The sequence below is a fragment of the Hippoglossus hippoglossus genome, chromosome 11 (genome assembly GCF_009819705.1).
Source record: "Hippoglossus hippoglossus isolate fHipHip1 chromosome 11, fHipHip1.pri, whole genome shotgun sequence".
Lineage (NCBI taxonomy): Eukaryota > Metazoa > Chordata > Actinopteri > Pleuronectiformes > Pleuronectidae > Hippoglossus > Hippoglossus hippoglossus.
Window position 1 is genome coordinate 9452225 of NC_047161.1, and position 21497 is coordinate 9473721.

General features: G+C 42.6%; 1 protein-coding gene across 5 annotated transcripts in view; it reads left to right on the forward strand.

Annotated features, from left to right (window-relative positions):
* Positions 1–21497, forward strand: part of ripor2 (RHO family interacting cell polarization regulator 2) — a 61185-nt gene that overhangs the window by 3674 nt on the left and 36014 nt on the right. Inside the window, exon 1 of one of the 5 annotated variants that reach the window (XM_034599191.1) lies at positions 2796–3153. The exons of 1 other annotated variant lie outside the window; for it this stretch is intronic. In XM_034599191.1, the coding sequence (XP_034455082.1) occupies positions 3075–3153 (79 nt within the window). In that variant the 5' untranslated portion in view covers positions 2796–3074. Of the gene's footprint in view, positions 1–2795; positions 3154–15510; positions 15843–21497 lie in introns of those variants that run through there. 3 more of the 5 variants (XM_034599194.1, XM_034599193.1, XM_034599195.1) reach the window with 3 other exon arrangements.

Here is a 21497-nt window from a genome sequence, read left to right on the forward strand (position 1 = left end):
GCTTGCTTGTGGCCCTGCAGTGACTCTCTCTCACAGCATCTTGTTTCGAGGATCAGATCACTAAAGTCAAAATGTCCCTGCTGTCTGCTGCGAGCCACCAGATTGCGATCATTAATTATAGCTGTTCCAGCACGAATTCTAAGCATCTTTATTGTAGCTCTGTTTGCAAGTCAGAGCTAAAATTTGCGGGAAGTATTTCACTTCTGTTTGGTTCAAATTGTTCTTTTGTACAGTTTATTACTCCACTTTATATGTTTCCTGTTGCTCCTTCCCTTTGATCAACGCTCATTTTGAATCAGTGAAAACCTCTGAACTATATTTCCATCCATACTTTATTCGTCGTTATTCGTTGGTGCAGCTGCTTATCACGACCCCCATAGTTAGGTTTTCTTGTTGGGCGACCTCTAGTGGCCACAGTAATTATGACTGGAGTAGGAAAGTCAGGCGACAAAGCCTGTATCAGTAGATTAACTTTAACGCAAACAACCGCTGTTTGTTTCTTATGTGAGACCAGTCTTATGTTATTTCATTGACACGTGACTGTTCCACAACCTTAAACCAAGTTTTATTATTGCCATGGCAACAAATGTACTTTTAAGCCATTTTAAGCTTAAACCTAAACAAATGGTTTTGTGCCCAAACATAACCAAAGTAAGACCTTTCCATAAGCTGAACTGTGTATTTTTTATTGTTACCAAGGCGACAAACGTCTGGTGCGGTGCTGCCAGTGCAGACCGTTTATTATTAAGACGAAGGTTGTTACGCTTGCCACCATTAGGGCAGTATTTCAGGGGTCGCTCCAAGGGTCATACTAGGGGTTAACCTCAAAGGTTTCTTTACAGTCGTTCAAGTTAATGGATTTGCTTAATTAGGATTGCAATCATTGTTTTCTTTATCAATTAATCTGTTGTTGGAGTTTTTTCTGTTTGTTCTGTTGAACAACTAAGTGTCTTTGTCTCTGTTTCAAATCTCCTTCTCAGCAGGAGTTGCAGTAACCAATCAAGTTGCTTGAAGGGCATATTGCTGATATAGGGTCGTGCAGGTTGCCTCGCCTGCAAGTTACTACACTTTTCTCCATGTAGGCTCACAGAAATGAACTGTTTGTGCTTGGAGGGGAACAATTCCAGCTAATGCACACATGTTATGCACACATGCATTATTATATATGCAAATGTTTTTACCATTATTCATGTTTAGAAGCAACAGTTTGTTTTGGAACATGGTGCAATCATATTAACCTTTTTGCTGCTTTATCTTTTTCCCGAAGCAGGTCCAAGTTTATTCTTTGAAGCAGTTTTGCTTCCAGTTTTAGCAATAGTCATAGTTTCAGTTCCTGTTTTAGACTGACCTCAAAATACCATGCAAAGACTCTCTGTCAAACCAATATAAGCAAACACCTAACAAAAATTAGGTTTCTCGCCTCATTCTCTGCAATAACGTAGATTAATTATTTCATGACAGATGTTAAACTGCTCAAAACACCTTTCAGTCCGGGGTGAATGTTCTTCACGTGTTTTTAGAGCCACATCCCACCTCCTGATAAATGTGATGTATCTGCATTGTCTGGACGAGTCGCAGTGAAAATGAGTTTGTCTTCAGCTTCGCTCCCTTGAGCTGCAGCCTTAAAGGGAGACGGCGGCAGGGGAGAGGAAGTCTGAGGGAAAAGTGTTAATGAATTGACTTGAGGCCTAGTTTCTATTTTGGTTGGGAATTGGTTTGTCTAAATGGGATGTGAGTCAGAGAAAGTGCACAGAGAAGACGGATGGAGGTCTGGTGTTAAAAGGAGGAAGAACAAATCTGTCAGTCTGCTTTTTTTGATTTTTGTTTTTTGATTAATCTTTTCGTGACCAATTATTGATTGAGGACTGGACATGAAATGCTTGAGAGAGAGAGAGAGAGTAGTAAGTGGGCCTCCTGAGGTTGTTGCTAACATCTTAGAAAGCTGGATTAAAAACAATTTCATAGTCAAAAAGTAGAATCTCCCTGTGAATGCTTGGCTTGAAAGTTTGTCATTACACATTTATTTATTTTTACCAAACAAGGATGACGGATGGACGCAGTATGTTTCCACATTTGTTTTTTAAAGCACAAAAATTATGGAAATGTACTAACATGTATAAAATCCTGTAAAATAAGATTGGTATATGTATGTAGCTAAATTAACCTAAGAATAAGAGTTAAAGGAATGTCAAACAGTGTGCAGAGCTGTTTGTGTTTAGGTAATAGAAACACAGATGCTGAGCTGTGTGACTAAAAAGGAAAAACTCTCTTTATGTGATTAGGTAGGTTAGTGTGTTTATTCACTGCATCCTGAGCAGCACCATGGAGATATCAGACGTTATCTGTGACGCCGAGGCCTCCTTGATGTGGGCCAAGTGGAAAAAATAGAGGGAGCAATCAGTGTGGTCCCATGATTCCTAGTGAGCTGTGAAGGAATGACAAGTAGAGCCAAGCTCACATCTCTCATGCCACACACACACACACAGACTAACACACACTCACACACACACACATTTTCACACCCTTTTTACATGTCCTTGCTGACTCAAAATACAAAATCTAATTATTGCTGTTAATCACCAGGCGCTTCAGCTGACTCATTGCCATGCTGTGTGTTATGGACCTGCACACACACATGCAGAAACACTCATACAAGCACACTCACATAATGACCCTCCCCATACTGTACACACACATGCGGACACCTACTCATACAAGTGCTCTCCGAACGGCACATTCTCACTTCAGCTTTACACAGGATGTTATGAAATCTGCACTGCTGCTGAAACTTAATGAAAGTGGCTGGGAGTCCTCTCTCTCACCCACACACACAGACACACACTTCTTCTTCTGGCACATTTACACTCACACACATCCTAGTGCAGGGAGCTGAAGCTCAGCTCAGTCCGGTCCTCTCCTGCTCGAGCGAGGAGCCTGCTGGTGATCGGACTGTCTCCTGGAGCGAAGAGGCCAAACCGATTCAATTTTACAGCCAGGTTCGCCCTCTCTGAAGCTCCGGTTAGTCGGCTGAGGGAGTCGAGGGGGAGAGAACCAGCGGAAGAACAGGAATAGTGATGGCTATGACCGACATTGTAGAGGATGACCTGGATGAGAGGATGCAGGAGGAGGCGGAGGATGTGTTCCAGGAGGACGGTAAGCTCGCCAAGGGTCAGCTGTGGAGTGTGAGAGCAGGCGTGGGTTTACAGGTGGGCTGCTGGGCATAGAGCAGCTGCTCGAGGATTACAGAGCGGTCAGACTGGTTGGTTCGTGAGTCGTGGTTGTGCTCAGGGTTGAGGAGTGAGTGAAAGTGATGGTTGTGGCCTAGAGGGATCTGCTCAGCCGTGTAGGTGGGCTTGATGATGTATGTTTGAGTTGGCTCCGACACACACTGATGAGAAAGAAAAATCACCAGCAAATGATTTAACTTATTGTAGAGTAAGATAGAAATATATGCTCCTATAGTGTAAGTCATTATGCAGTATTGATACACTCAGTGATTGTAATAATCAGTCAGTGTGATGGATCCTTGGGATGAGGTCTTCACGCCTTCTGTCTCCAGTTCCCCTTTTTTGCAGCAGCTCTGCATGTGCACGGTTTGAATATCAGTTTTTCAACTTTTACCCTTTTTAGAAACCGAGAAGAGCCGTGCCCTCGGCAGTGTGGGCGTTCTTGTGTAACAGGCACATGTTTTTAACCAAGTATTATGCGGCACAAGAGAAAAACCTTTTCAACATGTACTTAGTGCCAGGGTGTTTGTTATTTTAAAAACCAGCTGTAATCCGAACCTGTGGTCAGTTGTTCCCAGGAGGAATAATGAGCAGTAGCATCAGTCAGCAGGTGATTATTTACAGGTAGAAGAAAACAGGTAGAAAAAGGGTAAATGTACAATATCTTTTAATTAGTTTGTCTCTGAGCAGAATTATATTCTAATGCTTCATGGCTCAGCACATGTCCTTCTGTGTCATTTGTGTTTCAAGGTTCCTCAATGTTAGGGAGTAGTTTGACATTTTGTTCAATGGTAAATGGTTTGTATTTATATCGAGCTTTTCTAGTCTTGATGACCACTCAAAGCCCTTTTATAGAACAGGTTTGTCATTCACCCATTCACACACACACACATTGATACAGTGCAACTATGTGCAGCACTTTCGCTATCACACATCTCACAGACTGTCAGCACAGCTATCATTGGCAATTTGAGGTTCAGTATCTCCCCTGAAGACACCTTTTCACGATACTGGGATCAAACTGCTGACCCTCTAGATAGTGGACGACCCGCTCTACCTCCTGAGTCATAGCCGCGTCCATTTTAGGTAATACACTTATCTGCTGTCTGGCAGTAGATTTAAATAGAAAAAAAACACTCTCGTGCAGGATGAATCCAAACTTAAACAGCCAGTAGCCAGTTAGTTAATCCTATAGCATAAACACTGAAAATAGGAGGAAACTGCTGACAGTAACTTATAGTAGTATAGTATAGTATAGTATAGTATCGTATATATATATAAATATATAGTAAAGCTAAAAGATTATTGTGTTCTATTTTTTTTGTTTAATCTGTAGAAAAATGTAAGTGTCAAACTAACTGAAAAGATAAAAGAAATAGTCCCCTAAGAAATAGTGCATAATCCTTCATAAAATGACAAAAACACTAAACTATAACATTTCTGAAATGGCTTGGTTTTTATTATTTATTACCATCTAAAAATGTCTAATTATTCCTTTAAATTGTACACCACCTATAATTGCACTTCATCTGCTTGCACTGTGCACATTACAGCACCGTGGTATTAATACAGTTTAACACACAGTAAACGTCTAAGCTCCACTCAGGCTTTCATTGCTCCGCAGCAGCTCCTCACATGACGAGTGGACAGCAGGAGGATATTCCCTCATATTGCATCATTTGGTGTGTAATGTATGTTAATGCCTCCACTGACCCACTTCTGACTGAGACGTGATGTTCGAAACAACACATCCAGGAGCCACACAACCAGATGATTCTCTGCCACAAACCAGCCAATCACAGCGCACAGATCCAAGCATATAGGCTGGCCGGCAGGCAACAGTGTGTTTATTCATAGACACAGCTGAAGGTTGCAGAATATGGATCACGTATATTTTATGTTCTAATTAGCTCTTTGGATCAGTCATGGAAATTCAACTGTGTATTCTGTGTTGAATAATTACAACCACTGGCCTATTTTCTTTCTAAATCATCATTATTAGTGGAAATGCAAATCTTTGAGCTGCTCTCTCCACAAGATTAGAATTCAGTGTTGAACTGATTCCATTTCAAGTACAGAAGCTAGATTCAAAGCCAGATATTCAAATTAAACAACATTAGATTGAACGACATTTTATTGACATGTAACCTGTAACAGCATTTCATTTAGGGGTCAGTCCGCATGTTAGCGACTAGCTAATACTAACGTCAGCATGCTATTATGTTCACAATGCTACCATGCTGATTTTTAGTAGATATAACGTTTACCGTGTTTATTAACTTGCTAATATTTGCTTGTTTTTAGGATTTAGTCATAAACCAAAATATCGCACAAATTAAAGTTTTGACCTCATGGTGGTGCTAGATGCAATCAGACAATCAAAGGTATCACAATACCTCCTGAGTGGCACATGAATTTCTTACCACATTTCATGCAAATGAAGTGTTGGACTGACCATGCGACATTGCCATTCCTTTTTTCATGCTAAGATGCAAGCAAAGTTTAAAATCACTGATGTTATGTCATGCAATAATGTTCGTGTTTGTGGTGAGTGTGTGGCAGTGCAAAAACAGCTGTGAAATGCACAGAATAAAATATTGAGTGCAACGTTAAAAGCTAGAGGCCACGAAACAATGACAACATTTTATATTTCCACGACTATAAGCATAACCTTCATGTGGCCTGACCTCAGAGTTAAAAGGGAGCAGATCAGACGCATTAGCTGTCAGCTCTGCATTCACAGTGACAATAGGTTCTAATGGGATAGAATTGGTGGCGCATGCTCAGCTGCGATAAGACGTGCTGGGCTGTTTCTGCACACATCTCACAGCCATGGCAGCCTTATCAGGTGGCTCACTGAGTTTTATGTTTGCATGCTGTTTTATATTGTGGAATAAATTTGGAGTTCATCCTGGAGGAAGGTTTTCTGGTTCCGTTCTTCTGAACCACATCTCACATTTTTTTCAGCAGTTCATATAGGTACTGGTTAGTATTTGGTGTTGAGCCCATTGAAAGCTATTTTTGCCTGTTGGAGAACCAAACAAGGTTTAGAGGGTGAGATTAGGAATGGGACTGTTTGCTTTTGTTATTTGGGTCAAATGTCCGTTTAAGGATGCTTTGATGCAGATGAGCATTTAGTCTTTTAAGGTCACTGGGCTCACCAGGCAGCTGTGACTGACATACATTTGGGAGTTATTCAAGGGGTTTTTGGAAGATTTTCACAAGCTTCGAGGTCATAGACTTAGAGTCCAGTTGTATAAGAGAGTGTGAACATACGAAAATCACAAAAATGTAATTGAATTGAGATGTTTGACACTAATTGTTCACTTGCATTTTATGGCTATCGACAATCTGTTTGCCACAGATAGCTTTTGTATTAACTCAGAGGGTCTCAGCTCTTTGCAAGTCTCAGCCCGCCCCTGATGATTACCCATAAGTCCCTGCAATACAACCTCTGCACGAACCCCCTCCTCACCTGAATGGTTTTACACACAGAATACACAGTCAAAGCCCTTAAGTAGTTATACACACATTAGCACAAACAAAACTCTGCTTTCTTCCCTTGTTATCACACTTTACCACACATGCACACCATCTCAAAAGATTCCACAGAAAATGAAATGGCCGAACCAAATGAAATGGAAAAACAGACCAAATTAAACACAATGGCTTCTTTAACTCCCTCTTCCCCCTCATGAGTAAATCAGAGAGGCTGATTTTTGTCTGCTAGTTTAACCACGTGGTCGGCGGAGAAGTAGCAAGCAGCGTGCGAAGCAAAGGACAAGAGACTAGTGTGCCTCAGAGGAGAGCTGCAGGAGTGAGGCTTTAATGACAGTAAAAATACAGTTGAAAATGAGATCGATGGTCAAACAGGGTCTGTGTTTGGTGTCCAAATAAACCAGTGTTTGCCTTACTGGGTCAGGTCCGAAAGCATAAAGAGCAGCTTTGAGTTACAAGCGAGGAGCTCCAGGAAATGCCCCGGTCGTTAATACTGTCAGAATTCCTCGCAGCACCTTGAATTATATTTAGACTCAGATACGAAATAGCTCTTTGGTTGACAGGTCGGCCTTGAGACACTTTTAGAAGCGTTGCATGTCTCTGCTTTGCATTTTCACGTGTTAAACTGGACTGATTCCCTGTCATCTGATAAGAGTGTTTATCTGCTCTCATGCTGGAATGTCTCATATTGTTCCTGTCCCTTGAGCAATAGGATGCATTTCCACTCCCCCCCCGACTGACAATTACATGACAAAACCACTAATTGCTGGGCTCAACAGCCATTGTTTGGTTTTTTTGGTTTGCTTTTTGAACACTAACTGCTGTGCGATGACATGTCACTCACTTAGATTCTGTGGGAGTTTCTGCTCAGATCCTTCCGCAGATTTTGAGAACGTTTTAATCCATTGAGACTATGTTTAGGTGCGTATTTGAATAATTCCTAGAGAGGTTTTGTGTAACTGTGCGAGGTGACACTATTCCTGGATGTGATTAAAGCTTTGATGTAGTGTTTTCACCTCACCTCACTTTTTAAGGCGTCACGCCAGACTTTGCCGCTCAGCTTTTCTTTAATGTTCTCAGCTTAACAACACCAGAGATGTTAAAGAGAGAGGAAATAAACCTGAATATGTAAAGGCTTGACACAGGGTGTAGGCTTATGTTAAAGGAGACACCACATTTTGAACAGGAACTTTTTCTTGCAACAACTAGTAGAAAAAGAAAATTCTGGAAATTTAAGTTGTACAACCTGTGGTTAATAGCTAAGCTATATAACCCATGTCTCATAAGGCATTTATAATAATAATAATAATAATAATAGTACTAACAAAAATAATAATAACTTTATTTGTATTGCTTCACAAAATACATGGCAAAAAACTACTGAATTAAGTGCCAAATCATAACATATTAAGGTTGACACCTTAAAATTTAGAGAGAAACACAACATTATAAGCAGTGTACACCAAATACAACACATTTTAGTGACATAAGAGGCGTGACACTTGTTAAAGTTATTAAAAGTAAACAGCATTTGTTTTGCTAGCCTACCAGAATTGATACTCAGAGATATATGGAGCTGTAAATGACACGTTTGGTGACCAATTACCCATTCAAATGGAAACTTAACTGACATCTGACTGGTTTGAGCACAATTCAATTAACACCAATTCTAAGCTAAAATGCTCATGCTAGCTAAAGAGAAAGGATTAATGTGGGAGTTTGAACACTGCCGCCACACAGTTACATCTCTATTTCACTTTAAGTACATTTTAATCAAATCACACACTCAAATATGAGCTCTGGGGAGACCTCATTATATTATCATGCTGATGTCTGTCTCAATTCTACAGAACAAGCTTTCAACTCTCGCCTGGAGGGTGAAACAGGGACATGTACCTGCACCACACACCCTCAAACAGGGCATTAGCCTGAGATACTCAAGTAAAAGGCTGCAAGATTAGAAGCCAGGTCAGATTTCACAAATCCTCTCAGTCTCAATTTCTCTCCCAGTCTCTTGTCTGTACATGTCTTGCGTGGCGAACCCCCAGGAAACTGTATCCTCGTCTGAGCCGACATGGTGCCCACAGAGGCTCAGGATCACAGTCCTGCTTTACCGACTGGAAAGCTGGGAGGGAAATTATTTATCTGCACAGAGAATCATGATGACTTTACATGTTTACATATGGGCTACTGCAGGTGTATGAGGAAATGGTTTAACTAAGATCGAAATGTATTAAAGACACTGAAAAGGTTGAAAATTGCAATGTCGTCAGCTTTTCAGGGACTTTTGATAATAATAATAATGCATTTCAAAAATGTTCTAATTAATTATAAGAAGGAAACTTGATCCCAGGTTTGAAGCATTTTCAAATTGCAGTGGATGTTTCTCAAACTGACTAAAACACCATATATCATATAATTATATGCATGTTAATAGCAATTAATAACATGACCTCTTTAGACTGAAGTGTAAAATACTGTCTGACCTTTCACTTATAGTTGAACAGAGAGTACATTTTTAAGATGTAAAGCTGCAGTTCAAACAGAATACACGATACCTCTCCCCATTTTACAAAATGTTATGTCAATAATATTAGACTAAATGGCATTTCTGTATGTTACCATGTACAAATAAGTAATGCCCTGTGTTTGTAAAGGATTTTCTATATATATTCAATATAGGAAGTTATCTCACAGTATATGAGGCACATGTTGACTTTCTGTTTAGACGTTTGCTTTTGATTAGCTATTGCTGTTAGCGACATGTTTACAGGAATGAGGCCTTTACTGGCTGAGACATTCGTTCATTAAGTTAAGATGGAGCAACGTGATTCAGTCAAATCATGAACGTTTTTTTCTCATGTCAACAATATTTACAAGCACATAAATAGTGGCATTTTATTAAGTCTGGCCTTGTCGAGTCTTCTAAACTTCAAAACCCACAAAGATGTAAAATTTTGTAAGGATACATTTAAGTTAATGTAATATATTATAGTATATTTATTTGTTTTTTCAGCCACCAAGCTTATTTGCTCAGACACACAGCTCAGAGCGTTTGAGGGAAACCTCTCTCTTGGTTTGATATTTACTCTCCTTAATAACAACTTCTAGATCAAACACCTACACTGAGGTTTAACGTAAGGGTATTTCCCAGGTGAAAGTCCTTTCATCGCTGAACACGACTCTGCTCTTTTCAGTATATGAGCTGCGGTTCAAATATGTGCCGTGATTATACCAAGCTCTTAAACAGCTCTCCCTGCAGCTGAACACTTCAGTGCAGCAGTGTGGTGGTCTGGCTCGGCGATAATTTAGTCAATGTTTATTGCTGTCTGTCAACTTGAGCTCAACTTTTATGCCACGCAGATACAGTAGCTGTTGAGGGTGATAATGTCTGTCAGTGGACGTGTACATCTGATATCAGAGCAGCAGTGGACATGTAGGACAGGATGAACAGTGTTAGAGACAAAGAGGTCACTGCCAGATCTTGGAGAATGATCTAAAACTGACTTAATCCATTTGCCCTGCTATAAGACACACACACATACAAACACATGCAGTGACACATCCCCCCTCTTAACCTCTCACGCGCACACAAGTGTTGTCTTGCATCTTGAACGTTAATACACTGACAGTCCGCCCACACATCCACCTCCACTGTCTGACCACATATGACGTCTCTGTCCGCAGCGGTGCAACACACACACACAGTGTAGTAGTGTAGTTTGTGCGTCTCTGTGTTGTGAATAGCTCTGACCCGAGGGGACCTACGGTAGCTGGCTGCTCCGCATCTCTCTTTCCTGCTTCTGACAGTTGGCCCCACTGACCTACTTCAGCCAAAAAGACTTCAACTATTATTATTTTCTGCAGCTTTCACTGAAAAGGAGAGAAAGAACCGGAGGGAAGAAAAAAAGAGGAAGAGGTGAATTTTTAATGGCGCAACATTCAGTAATCCAGATGACGCAAGAGAAGAAATCTTTATTTCTTTAATTCTGTCTTTGCAGACAGGTTTTAGCCTTAAGTGTTAACACGTCTCAGTTTTTCTGGTCACAGATGTTTACATGTGGCTCGTGTCTACGATGACAGTCCTGCTAACCTTTCCTTTACTGTTCCCGCGTCGTTACCATGGCAGTCTGTGCTGCTGGCAACACTGGGCGTGCAAGGTTTACACTGAGTGGTTTAGAACCTCTCTCACAATGAGGTCATCCTGTTCAGAATAAGGACGTAACAAACCACCCATGACTCTTCATAGAGAGGTCACCTGGTGGAAGGAGCTGAGTTTATCGTGCAGCAGGTCACAAATGGGTTACTCTTGATTTTATTGATTTAGATTCTAAGAAACAAGGCATTTAATCATATTTTCATATTGCATAGATTTTTTTGTTGTAAGATATTGGTTAGTGCAGCTTTAATCTATCACTGTAGCCAGAAACAAATTTTATAAAAACTTAGAAGCTAAATACTTATAAATATATATTGCGTTTTTAAGTTCCTGTGTGTAATGAAGAGTGAAATGATATATTAGCATTTGCCAGACACCTGCAGTCTGCAGGTCTATGATGTGCGTCAAAGCTCCTCTCTCCCTGCAAAAGGAACCTGTCATTACGGACCAAAGCACAGCTTCAGCACAGAGGCAGGCACAGCCTGTAATTGGTTCACCTCTGAGTCAGAGACACGCAGGACAATGTGCAACTAGAAGCTTTTATCATCGTTTAAGAAGCAATACACCTCCACACTTGAAAAAGTGAATGTTCACGAAGTGTTTCTTAATGTTTAAGTTGGATTCAGGCTAAGTCCAACAATGAGGCAAACTTAACAGGGCTAGTAACTTGAGAAGAGGCGGCACTCGGCATGTTCCTCTGATATTTTAGAGCCACAAACTCTCACTCTGATACCCCCCCTCGCAAACACACACACACACACACACACACACACACACACACACACACACACACACACACACACACACACACACACATCGTCAGCTGTGCCTATACATCCCTTAGCCTTGACCTCCCTGCCCTCCAGTCATGTGGCCATGTGACTCACCCTGGTTTAGTGGTCAGACGTTGACAGCCACGCAGAGAGGGAAAATGTGGAGTGAAAACAAAAAGAGAAAAGGAGTAAAAATGTAAAGCGCTTGGATGAAGGGGATTCTGTAAATGCTTAGACTTGGAGATTGGAGATTGAGTGAGCGGCAGAAGAGGTTTAAATGCCGCGCCACATGTGGAGCCGGAGGTCGATGGTGGCGACCAACTGCAGTTGTTGCTGGTGTGGAGGAAAAAGAAGCGCACTGCTGGGAGGTCAGTGGGAGTTGGTTTCATTCATAACGTCTGTCAAAAATCATCTCTGACATGTGACGTTTTATTCTTTGTTTCTTAGGAAAGGAAAACAGGGTTTTTGGAGTTGACTTGATATTTTTAAATTACCGAACACGTATTAAAATGGTTAAATGTTGCAGTTATTACATAAGAGCGGGTGTTGTTAAATAATATTATTAATTTGCCTTTGTGTTCTTGGTTACAGATGACAACAATAGTTTGCAAGTACTGTAGAGTTTCTTTGATAATAGAATTTCTACCTCAAATTGCTGTAAGAAATATCATAATGCAAACATTTATGGAATTAAATGAAAGTCACTTTTCCTTTCATCTCGTTGGGAATTTCTTTGAACTGAAAGCAGGTGAGTGAGAAAGGAGGATGTTAGTAAAAATATAGAGTGTAACTTCTTTCGGGACACAGAGGGCAAGCCAGAGTGAAATTATACCTGAGAAAATTATTGAGAACTCAATGCGAAATTACCTGTGATTTTGATTGGGAACATCTATAAATAGTTGTATGTGCATGCATACGTGTGTGTGTGTGTGTGTGTGTGTGTGTGTGTGTGTGTGTGTGTGTGTGTGTGTGTGTGTGTGTGTGTGTGTGTGTGTGTGTGTTATACTGTCCTGTGTGGATAGTCATCACACTGAGTGTATATGTGCACGCAGGTTCCCCAGTAAATATAGCCGCTAGTCAGGGGCTGTTGATGACAGGCATAATTACAGGCTGAGCTGTTCAGCAGCTGAGAGTCTAGTAGGAAGAAAGAGGAGTGTGCGTGGGTGTGCACGTAAGTGTGTGCGTGGGTGTGTGCGTGTGTGTGTGTGTGTGTGTGTGTGTGTGTGTGTGTGTGTGTGTGTGTGTGTGTGTGTGTGTTTTAAAGTTAGCTGAGGGGCTTATGTAAAGCCTACAGAGTTCACTGAATGTTTCATTTCATCATAAAACATTCAAGTTTGACTCTACGGAGAAGAACTGAACCACGAGTGGACCAATCATAGCCTGAAGTAGTGAAAAAAGGCACCATAGGTCTAATAGGGTGTCCAAGGATGTTATGTTTTCATCCCTGTCGATTTATTTGTTGGTTAGTGTGTATGTCTGTTTGTAGCAAGGTTACACAAAAACAGCAGAATGCATTTCCACACCACATTGTGGAAGGACGCCGTTTGGGGCAGGAAAGAACCCGTTACAGTTTTGGGCGGATCCAGGAATTTTAGTTTCACTTTCTTTAACATTGCAAGATTTTTCAACACTGGTTAAACTGTTGTTCTTTCTCAATCGAACGTGAAGGTATATTTTTGACCTTTGGCAAAATATTCGGAACCAGTGGAGTTTCCTCAGCTTTGACTCTTTCCATCCTTTCACCTCTTGTATATCCCAACAGAACTGAAGCCATTACTTCCCACTCAGTGCAGGTGTCGCTGTATAGCTGTTACGTTATTTGCATTTTTTTTCCTCACAGAAAACCCTCTAAGGACAAAGTCTATATTGGTATTTCAATTGAGGTGGTCTCAATTCTAAAAGAAATCATTTTTTTGTGAGAAAGTGAAAAAAGGACCACATTTTTCATGCCATGTAGCCACATACCAGAGCCAGGGGTGACTGCATGAAAATCCCCAAACGCTCACTACAAGATTAATCATATCAGCGAGTCATTATGAAATCCCTTCCTCTACTACTACCAAACTGATGGATTAAAAGGGACAAGCCATTTTCTGCTCCCTTTGCTTCGTGGAAGGCCGAGCTGAATTGGATTTGTATGGACTCAGCGGAACAGCATATCCACTTATGGAGGCCAATTATGCTGGCAGGGCCACTTCAAGACGAGCCACTCTTCATAAGCCGCCCTGCAGAAATGTGTTCTCCCGCAGCGCTCTGAGGGCAGCACCTGTGTGTTTCCAGCCGTTTGCGGCTCTGAAGACGGAGGCGTTTGTCTTTTTCATGGTTCCCCCCGCGTATAATTCAATTTGTTTGTCGCTTCCTTCCAGGGAAAAGCAATCGCTGTAAACCCACTTGAGGCGAACGGATTGGAAAAAGCCACTGTTGTTGTTAAGGCGCGTAATCACGCCGTCGTTTTCACATCCTGTCAGTACGTGAACAAGTAAGAGTAAAACTTGTATTTTCTGTGTACAGGTTCTTGTAGCAGAATGAGCTCAGGTGTCAAAATTCAACTCATTTTAAAAGTTGGGTTAATTGTCCAAGTGAATGTAAAAGAGGTGAATTAAAACCTACAGAGCTGAAAATATATGTATTAATGTATTAGTTCTAAAAATGGCACAATGCCGTCCACATACAGAGACAAATATCAGAGACATGAGGTGACAGCTGGTTAAATCTGCTGCTCAGGCGGGGATTCACCTCTCAGGCGGAACTTGTAGAGCAGAGAAAAACCAGCTAACGCCCGGAGCAGCACAACTCACAATGTATGTGTGAGCAGCGGAGACTGAGGTCATGTCATATCTGTATTTTCAGTTCAGTATTTTCATTTTTTCGATACAAGTTGAGGGTTTGAGTCGCCTCAAGTTGAGTTTACATTCTACTATTGACTATTGTTTGTTTGACCGCAGAAAAACAGCACTACAGAAACAATGTTCCTGGTGGAAGAATGTGATGTGGGGCAAGAAATAATCAAATTAAGTGTGGATCCGGATAAACGGGCAGAGACACGTCTTCCACTTTCTTTAATGTTGTGAGATCTATTCTGGATCCTGGTGGTGCAGTTTGATTGAATATGAGCGGACTGTTGGGCCCAGGCAGTGATATGAGCTCCGAGTGCCATTCTTGAGTGTTTATTCATCCTCGAAGAGCTTTGATGTCAGGTTCTAATAGCTCTTCACACCACTTAGATAAACATCTTTATAAATAGAAGGATATTTAAAGGTAATACAGTCAGACACTTGTTTTAATTTTAGTTTATTACCTCACCTGCCTTTATTTGTCAGCAGGATTACACAAAAACCACTCCACTGATTTCCATGTGGGCCAAGCCATTCAATTTTGGTGCAGATCCGGATCAAATCACAGATCCAGGAAGGTTTTTGTCACTTTCTGTAATGTTGTGAGTGTTTTGCAACATTTTCATAGATTTCCTCGGAGAATAATTTTCTGCAAATCCAAAACTAAAAATCTGGATCCAGTGAATGTAAATGTGGTTTAACAAGGGGACTATTGTATTTCAGACTGTGCGAACCTAAAATACATGTTTTACTTTATTTTGATTCAGTATTTCTGTAGGAGAAACACAATCGGTGCAGATAGTAACATCTTATGCAAGAATATAGCTTATGTGATGTTTTTTTTTTCTTTTTCGGAGAGACAAAGAGAGTCAGGACCCTCCACAAGCTTAAGTCGTGTTCTCAGGGCTCGTTCACGGCCATCCACGTGCACACGCAAACCCACCACTCACACAAGAGAGAGTTGAGGATGAGGTGGGGGGGCTCAACAAAAACAGAGTGACCCCGCCCCCCCCTGTAACACCCACAGCCTTCCATTGGCTTCGCCATTGTTCGGGAGGAGCGCAGCAAACACAAACCGGAGGCAGTGAGAGTGGAGCCAGTGTCTGTTGTGGAGGACGATCCGCTGCTTGGAGGCTCGGAGCGGGGGAACTAACGACCAGCAGCCGGTGCTCGTTTTGGGCGATCGGTTCATCCTCTCCCGAACTGAGAGTTTCTGTTCTTTTTAATTTATTTACTTGCACATTGAAGAGCAGCGAGCGCACTTTTCCCCCCCTTTTACGCACGGATGGAGCGGCGCAGGTAGAAGGGCTGAAGCGCCGCTGAGGAGCCGCTGGAGAGAAGTTTTGGAGAGGTGAGTTTAACCCGGGCCCGGTGAGCTGAACACGGTCAATGCAAACGAGCTGGAGAGGTGTGGAGACTGTGGTGCGCTTCATCCAGGGAGGGACTCGTATCTCCAGGCTGTATAGGGGAGGAAAAGCTTGTTCTCCGGGGGCAGTGGGTTAGTGGATCTGAGCCACGCGTGAACTGGTTTCACCGGGGATGCAACTGAATGGAGGAGAAACCCACAGAAACACCAACAATTTGACTTTAAAGTCGAGTTTTCATGTCATAAATCTCACAGATAGCACAGGATCACGCACTAAACTGTATAAGTTGCATGAGGGTGATCTTTGCATAATTTAATATCCTGAACATAAAGTAGTGGAGCTCAAAAGCTGCAATAAAACTATAAAAAGATAAAGATTTGATATTTGCAACTCAGTCCACACGAGGAGTGTTTGAGTGCGTCCCTCCTGATTGATGCTGTGCTGTGAGCAATCTCTGCCATTCAAGTCGTTTCTGTGTTTTTGCAGGAGACACGTGATGCAAGTTTGAATGGGAGAAAATGTTATTGTGCAGCTCCTGTCAGTGTGTGTGCGTGTGCATCCGTGCGTGTGAGTGTGTACTTCCCTGTTGAGACACACACGCACTTGTGATGCTGCATGCATGCGAAAAGTGAGAGAACCAGGTCAGGGATACAAATTTTTTTTTAAAAAAGGCCCTCCAGGATTCTTTAGGGGTCAAAGGGCATCAGGTCTCTTTTCCATGTCATGTTTTGTGCAGTGGTCGCAGCTACAGTGGAGGTGCCAGCTGAACCAGAGCAGATAAACACAGCAGCAGTGAAATCAAACTGTCTGAAGTGAGCAGCCTTGACAGGAGACCGTTCCTCGTGCCAGATGGTCTGCAGATCACTTCTTCTTTTCTGGGCTTTGAAAAAAAACCCACAGGAACCTACCTGGAGAAAAGTGATGGTTTGAGATCTCCTCCTTTTTTAAAAAACCCTGCCAGCCCAGCTACACATGCTCTCTTCCGCTGCATGTCCTCCATCAAAAACAAGTCTCCCCCAAGAAATCAGGTCCTTTATTCTCTGCCAATTCCACAGCACTTTCAAAATAACAACAAAAACAGCAAATAAATATGCAGCTTGCAGTGCGGCTTTCCTCCCGGCTGCTCATGCTGCTTCAGAAGGGGGAGAAGTGAAAAGAAGGAGTTTTTTTTATTCAGGGCAGAATGCTCTTTCAGTTCCGCGCCAGCCTGACTTTGATATGGTTAAGTGGAAGTGCTTTGCCTCGCTGCCAGCCTGTTTGGGCCGTGGTTAAGATGTTTTGAGGGGGGCTGGAGACGAGGAGGTAGCGCGGCCGGTGCCAAGCCGAGACGGGCTGCAGGGATGCAAGACCAGCGTCTGTTCCCAGACTCTCACACACAAGCTCCCCGTCACCTGCTCTCCACTTTACCCAGAGCCGGCTTTTCATTCCCTGCATCTGCTCCCACACTCTTTTCTCCCTCTCAGTCTTTCACTTTCTCTGTCCCACACAAACAGAGACTAGTACACGCACACACACACACACACACACACACACACACACACACACACACACACACACACACACACACACACACACACACACACACACACACACTCATTTCCTCCTCTTTCTCTCTCCAAAGACTCATTACAGAAATTATGACTGTGTGGTTTGGAGGAAACTCAGAGGCTTGATCTTGTTTTGTTGGGTTTTCCCCCAAAGTTACTAAAACACAACACAAAAAGCACAACACTGCAGAGCTGACGTTAAGTGGATGTGGTTTTTCTTTATTTATAATTAATGTCAACATCACCTGAACTCATTTGACCACTAAGGAGGTCCCTGACCGTTGAGGTAGTTGGTTTCGTCTCAGGAGGATTACGCAAAAGCTACTGAACAGATTTTCTTGAAACGTGGTGGAAGGATGGGACATAGGCCAAGAAAGAGCTCCTTCACTTTTGTTGTGGATCCAGGGATTTTTTTGATACATTTATTTGACATTGTGAGATGGGACCTTTTTTCACAGGAAATTGTCAATGGATCTTGATGGAAAAAAACATATTTAGAGGACTGATATCTCTGTGTGTTAGATTTGGTGGCTTGATTGAATTTGAGAGGACTGTTGGACCTTGGAGGAGGTATGCACTCTCCTGACATTCAAGTCTTTTACTGATCATTTTCACGGTTAAGCGTTTTGTCTATGAGCTGATAAACTGACAATTTTCCAGTGTTAAATAAGTTGATGTTCTCAAATCTCTTGTTTTCTCCAAACAGATATTTTTATCCAGATATAATTATACGATCATGTGAGACAAACAAAGTACCACATCTTCCCATTTGAAACAGTGGAGCAGGAGAATGTTTGGCACAAATAGAGCAGCCTGTGCTTTATCAGCTGACGTCAGGATATTATATTACAGATGATAATCAGCACAGAAACTGGAGTTTCTTCAGATTTGACCCCATGACAACAATATTAGCAATCATCCAATATCCAGTGGTTCATTTGACTTTAACTTTACAACCTATTTAAACAGAAACTCCAATGTGTCTGTAGAAGAATCACTTTGTTTTGCTGATACTGTCTGATTTTGGTTAATTAGATCAAATAATATTCAAATATTCATAGTTTAGAAAATGTTATTGAAAAATGTCTCATGAACATTGTGTGACTTTTCAGTCTGGCTTTAGCAGCACTGCTCACATCGATCCACCCGCGGTCCGGACTGAAACAACAAATTCAATTTGGCCAATTTGTGACCAGTTATCACCAAATACCTGTAAATCCAATGACATAATTCAGTGGAAGTAGATTATGAAGGCCATGTGAATAACAAACCAATAAAAGGAGGAGGAACACGACCTGGAAGTGAATTGTGCTCGCAGCCATGATAAGAACTTAAAAGTCTATCAACGTCTCACATGGAAGCACTTGACCTTTTCCTTTCCTCAGAAACACTCAGCTGCTGCTCTCAGTAATATTGCAGGCGTGTGTGTGTGTGTGGGTGGCTATGTGTGTAGGTTGCATGCATTTATACACATGTTTTTCCATCTCGGAGCACATGTGCGGTTTCGGGGGGGGGGAAATGTCGGCCTCACATTCTTCCAGGAGGAGTGTCTGCTCCTTACAGTTTTCACAGCTGATAGTTATTTCATAAGGCGTGTAGGCTGCAGAAAGTTTGAGTGCTCTGCTGGGACGCCGAAAAGAAATGATTTCAGTCGGAGGCTTTTTGCTGCTCTGGATGCTCTGTCAGGGTTTAATGACACGGATGACTTAAATAATAAAGTCAAAATCCCCCGCTGAGTTTCCACGATCCAGATTTCCAAATTTAACTCGACCCCTCATTCTGCGTCTGCGAAGCCGCTTTGATACAACCAATAACTGACAAGAGGTTGATCTGCTTCTGGATCTTTGATGAAACTTCCCTGCGGGGAAATTGTGTCATTCTGTTCACAGATGTAAAAGACAGTTTTTTTTTTTTTTACAGGCCTGTCACAGAGCATACAAAGGGGTTTTATTTTAGAAACGGCTACTTTTCAACTTTTCACACCTCCTCGAGCTCGTTCAAAGTCTGCTCGGTCAGAGTGATTCATCATTTGTGGTGCAGAGACGGCCGCGTCAGAGTGAGGGGCCACGCCGTCTGCTCTGAGACGGGAGGTTATCTGGCCTCAAGATGATGGTCTGGCCTTATCTGCCTGTCTCAACATGCCCTACCCTGCAATCACCGCTTCCCTAGGGGTGGGTGGGAGGTGTTTTTATGTTTGTTGGGAATCTGTGGTGTCAAGAAGGTGGGCCGGGGTTGTTACACTGGGGTTAAGTGGAATGTGGAGGGAGGGGCCGCAGAGGCAGGGAGGGTTTGAACAGTGAGACGACCAGCTGGAGGAATGGAGGTTGGGAGGGGAGAGAGGAGATGGTTTTTAGGGAATGTCAAGCCGCCATTTTGGTCCAGACTGAAATCTTATGAAACGCCATGAAATGTTTTCAGACGTTCATGGCCCTCACTTGACTTTTCACGTAGCGCAATCCATGAGTGTCAGTGCTGCTTTACCACAGACCATGGCTCAGACAGCTGCTGTGTACGAGTGTATGTAGGCTGCTGCCGGTTATATCACAGCACATCCAGAAAATACAAACACACACATACACACACACACCTACATGCTTGTGCAAAGTTGAGACTAAGTGTGTGTGTATTTGTGTGTTTTTTTTCCTCTGGCAGCATGAGTAAGAAGCAGTGATGTGTGAAAAATGATAACCGGAACAGTTATTTGCTGCTAATGAACTAATGTGTGTGTGTGCGTGTGTGTGTGTGTGTGTGTGTGCGTGCGTGCGTGCGTGCGTGCGTGTGCGCACTCGTTTTTGGTACCTCTTCTGGACCCTTTCCAGCATAAACACTTAACCATGTCAGGACAAGCAGACCTAATGGGGCCAAAGCACGGTCTTAACGTCGCAAAATGTCATGTCTGAGCTCCTGGTTAATGTTAGGGATAAGGTTGTGGTTAGGCTGTCCACAATATGTGTGTGTGGAAGGTCTACTCTTGTGTTTTCCATCTTTATTATTTTACTCTCCTCTCTTCCTCCCTTCTTCCATCCACCTCTGGTTCTTCCTCCAGTCTCTTCCTCTCTCTCCCTCTTCTCCATAGATACAGACAGAGAATTTATGGAAGGGGGTTTGAAACCCTCCTCCCGTTGTCTCTGAGCAGATCAGCATGGCATTCTTGGTGTGTGTGTGTGTGTGTGTGTGTGTGTGTGTGTGTGTGTGTGTGTGTGTGTGTGTGTGTGTGTGTGTGTGTGTGTGTGTGTGTGTGTGTGTGTGTGTGTGTGTGTGTGTGTGTGTGTGTGTGTGTGTGTGTGTGTTGGAGGTGCTCCACATTAATCCTCTGCTCTGAGGGGACACATGCACCACATGGAACATGCTATGCTGTAGTCGTCATGTGCGACACATGATATTTGACCCCCACACACACACGTACACATGCACGCACACCTCTGGCTTGGGCAGCTGGGGGCGGCAGCAGTGTTCTATTGCAATAAGCGTTTTAGGCTCCTAAGCTGATAATCTGTCTGTTTTGGTATTTGCTCCCTCAGCAGGGTCCTGCAGCTGGAGGAGACGTGATTGGTTCACGTCTGTGTGTCATGGCAGGTTTATGTCTGTTTATTTGTTTACCAGCTACAGGACAACACACAGATGATAATTTGTGGTGTGTGACACATCTGGCTCCAGCCGTCCTGACAGTTCTTTGGTATGATTGGTAAAAAATTGTAGGTGTGCTGTCAACATCTCTTCACTTCTGTGATGAATCGCTCAGAAACTGTCAGCGCTTCACTTGTCTTCCCTCCCGTCTTAGTTTGTTGTCTCTGTTGTCTCTGTTGTCTCTCACTCTTTCTTCTGTGCTAGTGCAGACTCTTCATCTTACCCACTTTCTGCGCCGTGTTCGCATTTGGTCCCAGGCACCTTTGCATCTTTTATAGGACCTGGGTTTTTTTTGTTGCCACAAAGTCAAGGCACCAGGAGGTGGGTGTTCCCATTACCCAGCTGCCTCGGGGTGGCTGTGACACACAGCTGTGTGATGATGGATCAATCGAGGAGGAGGGAAGGAGGGGATGACACCGCTCTTTTGTCCTGAGGCCAGTCGTTGTGAGGATGACTGCTCACTCT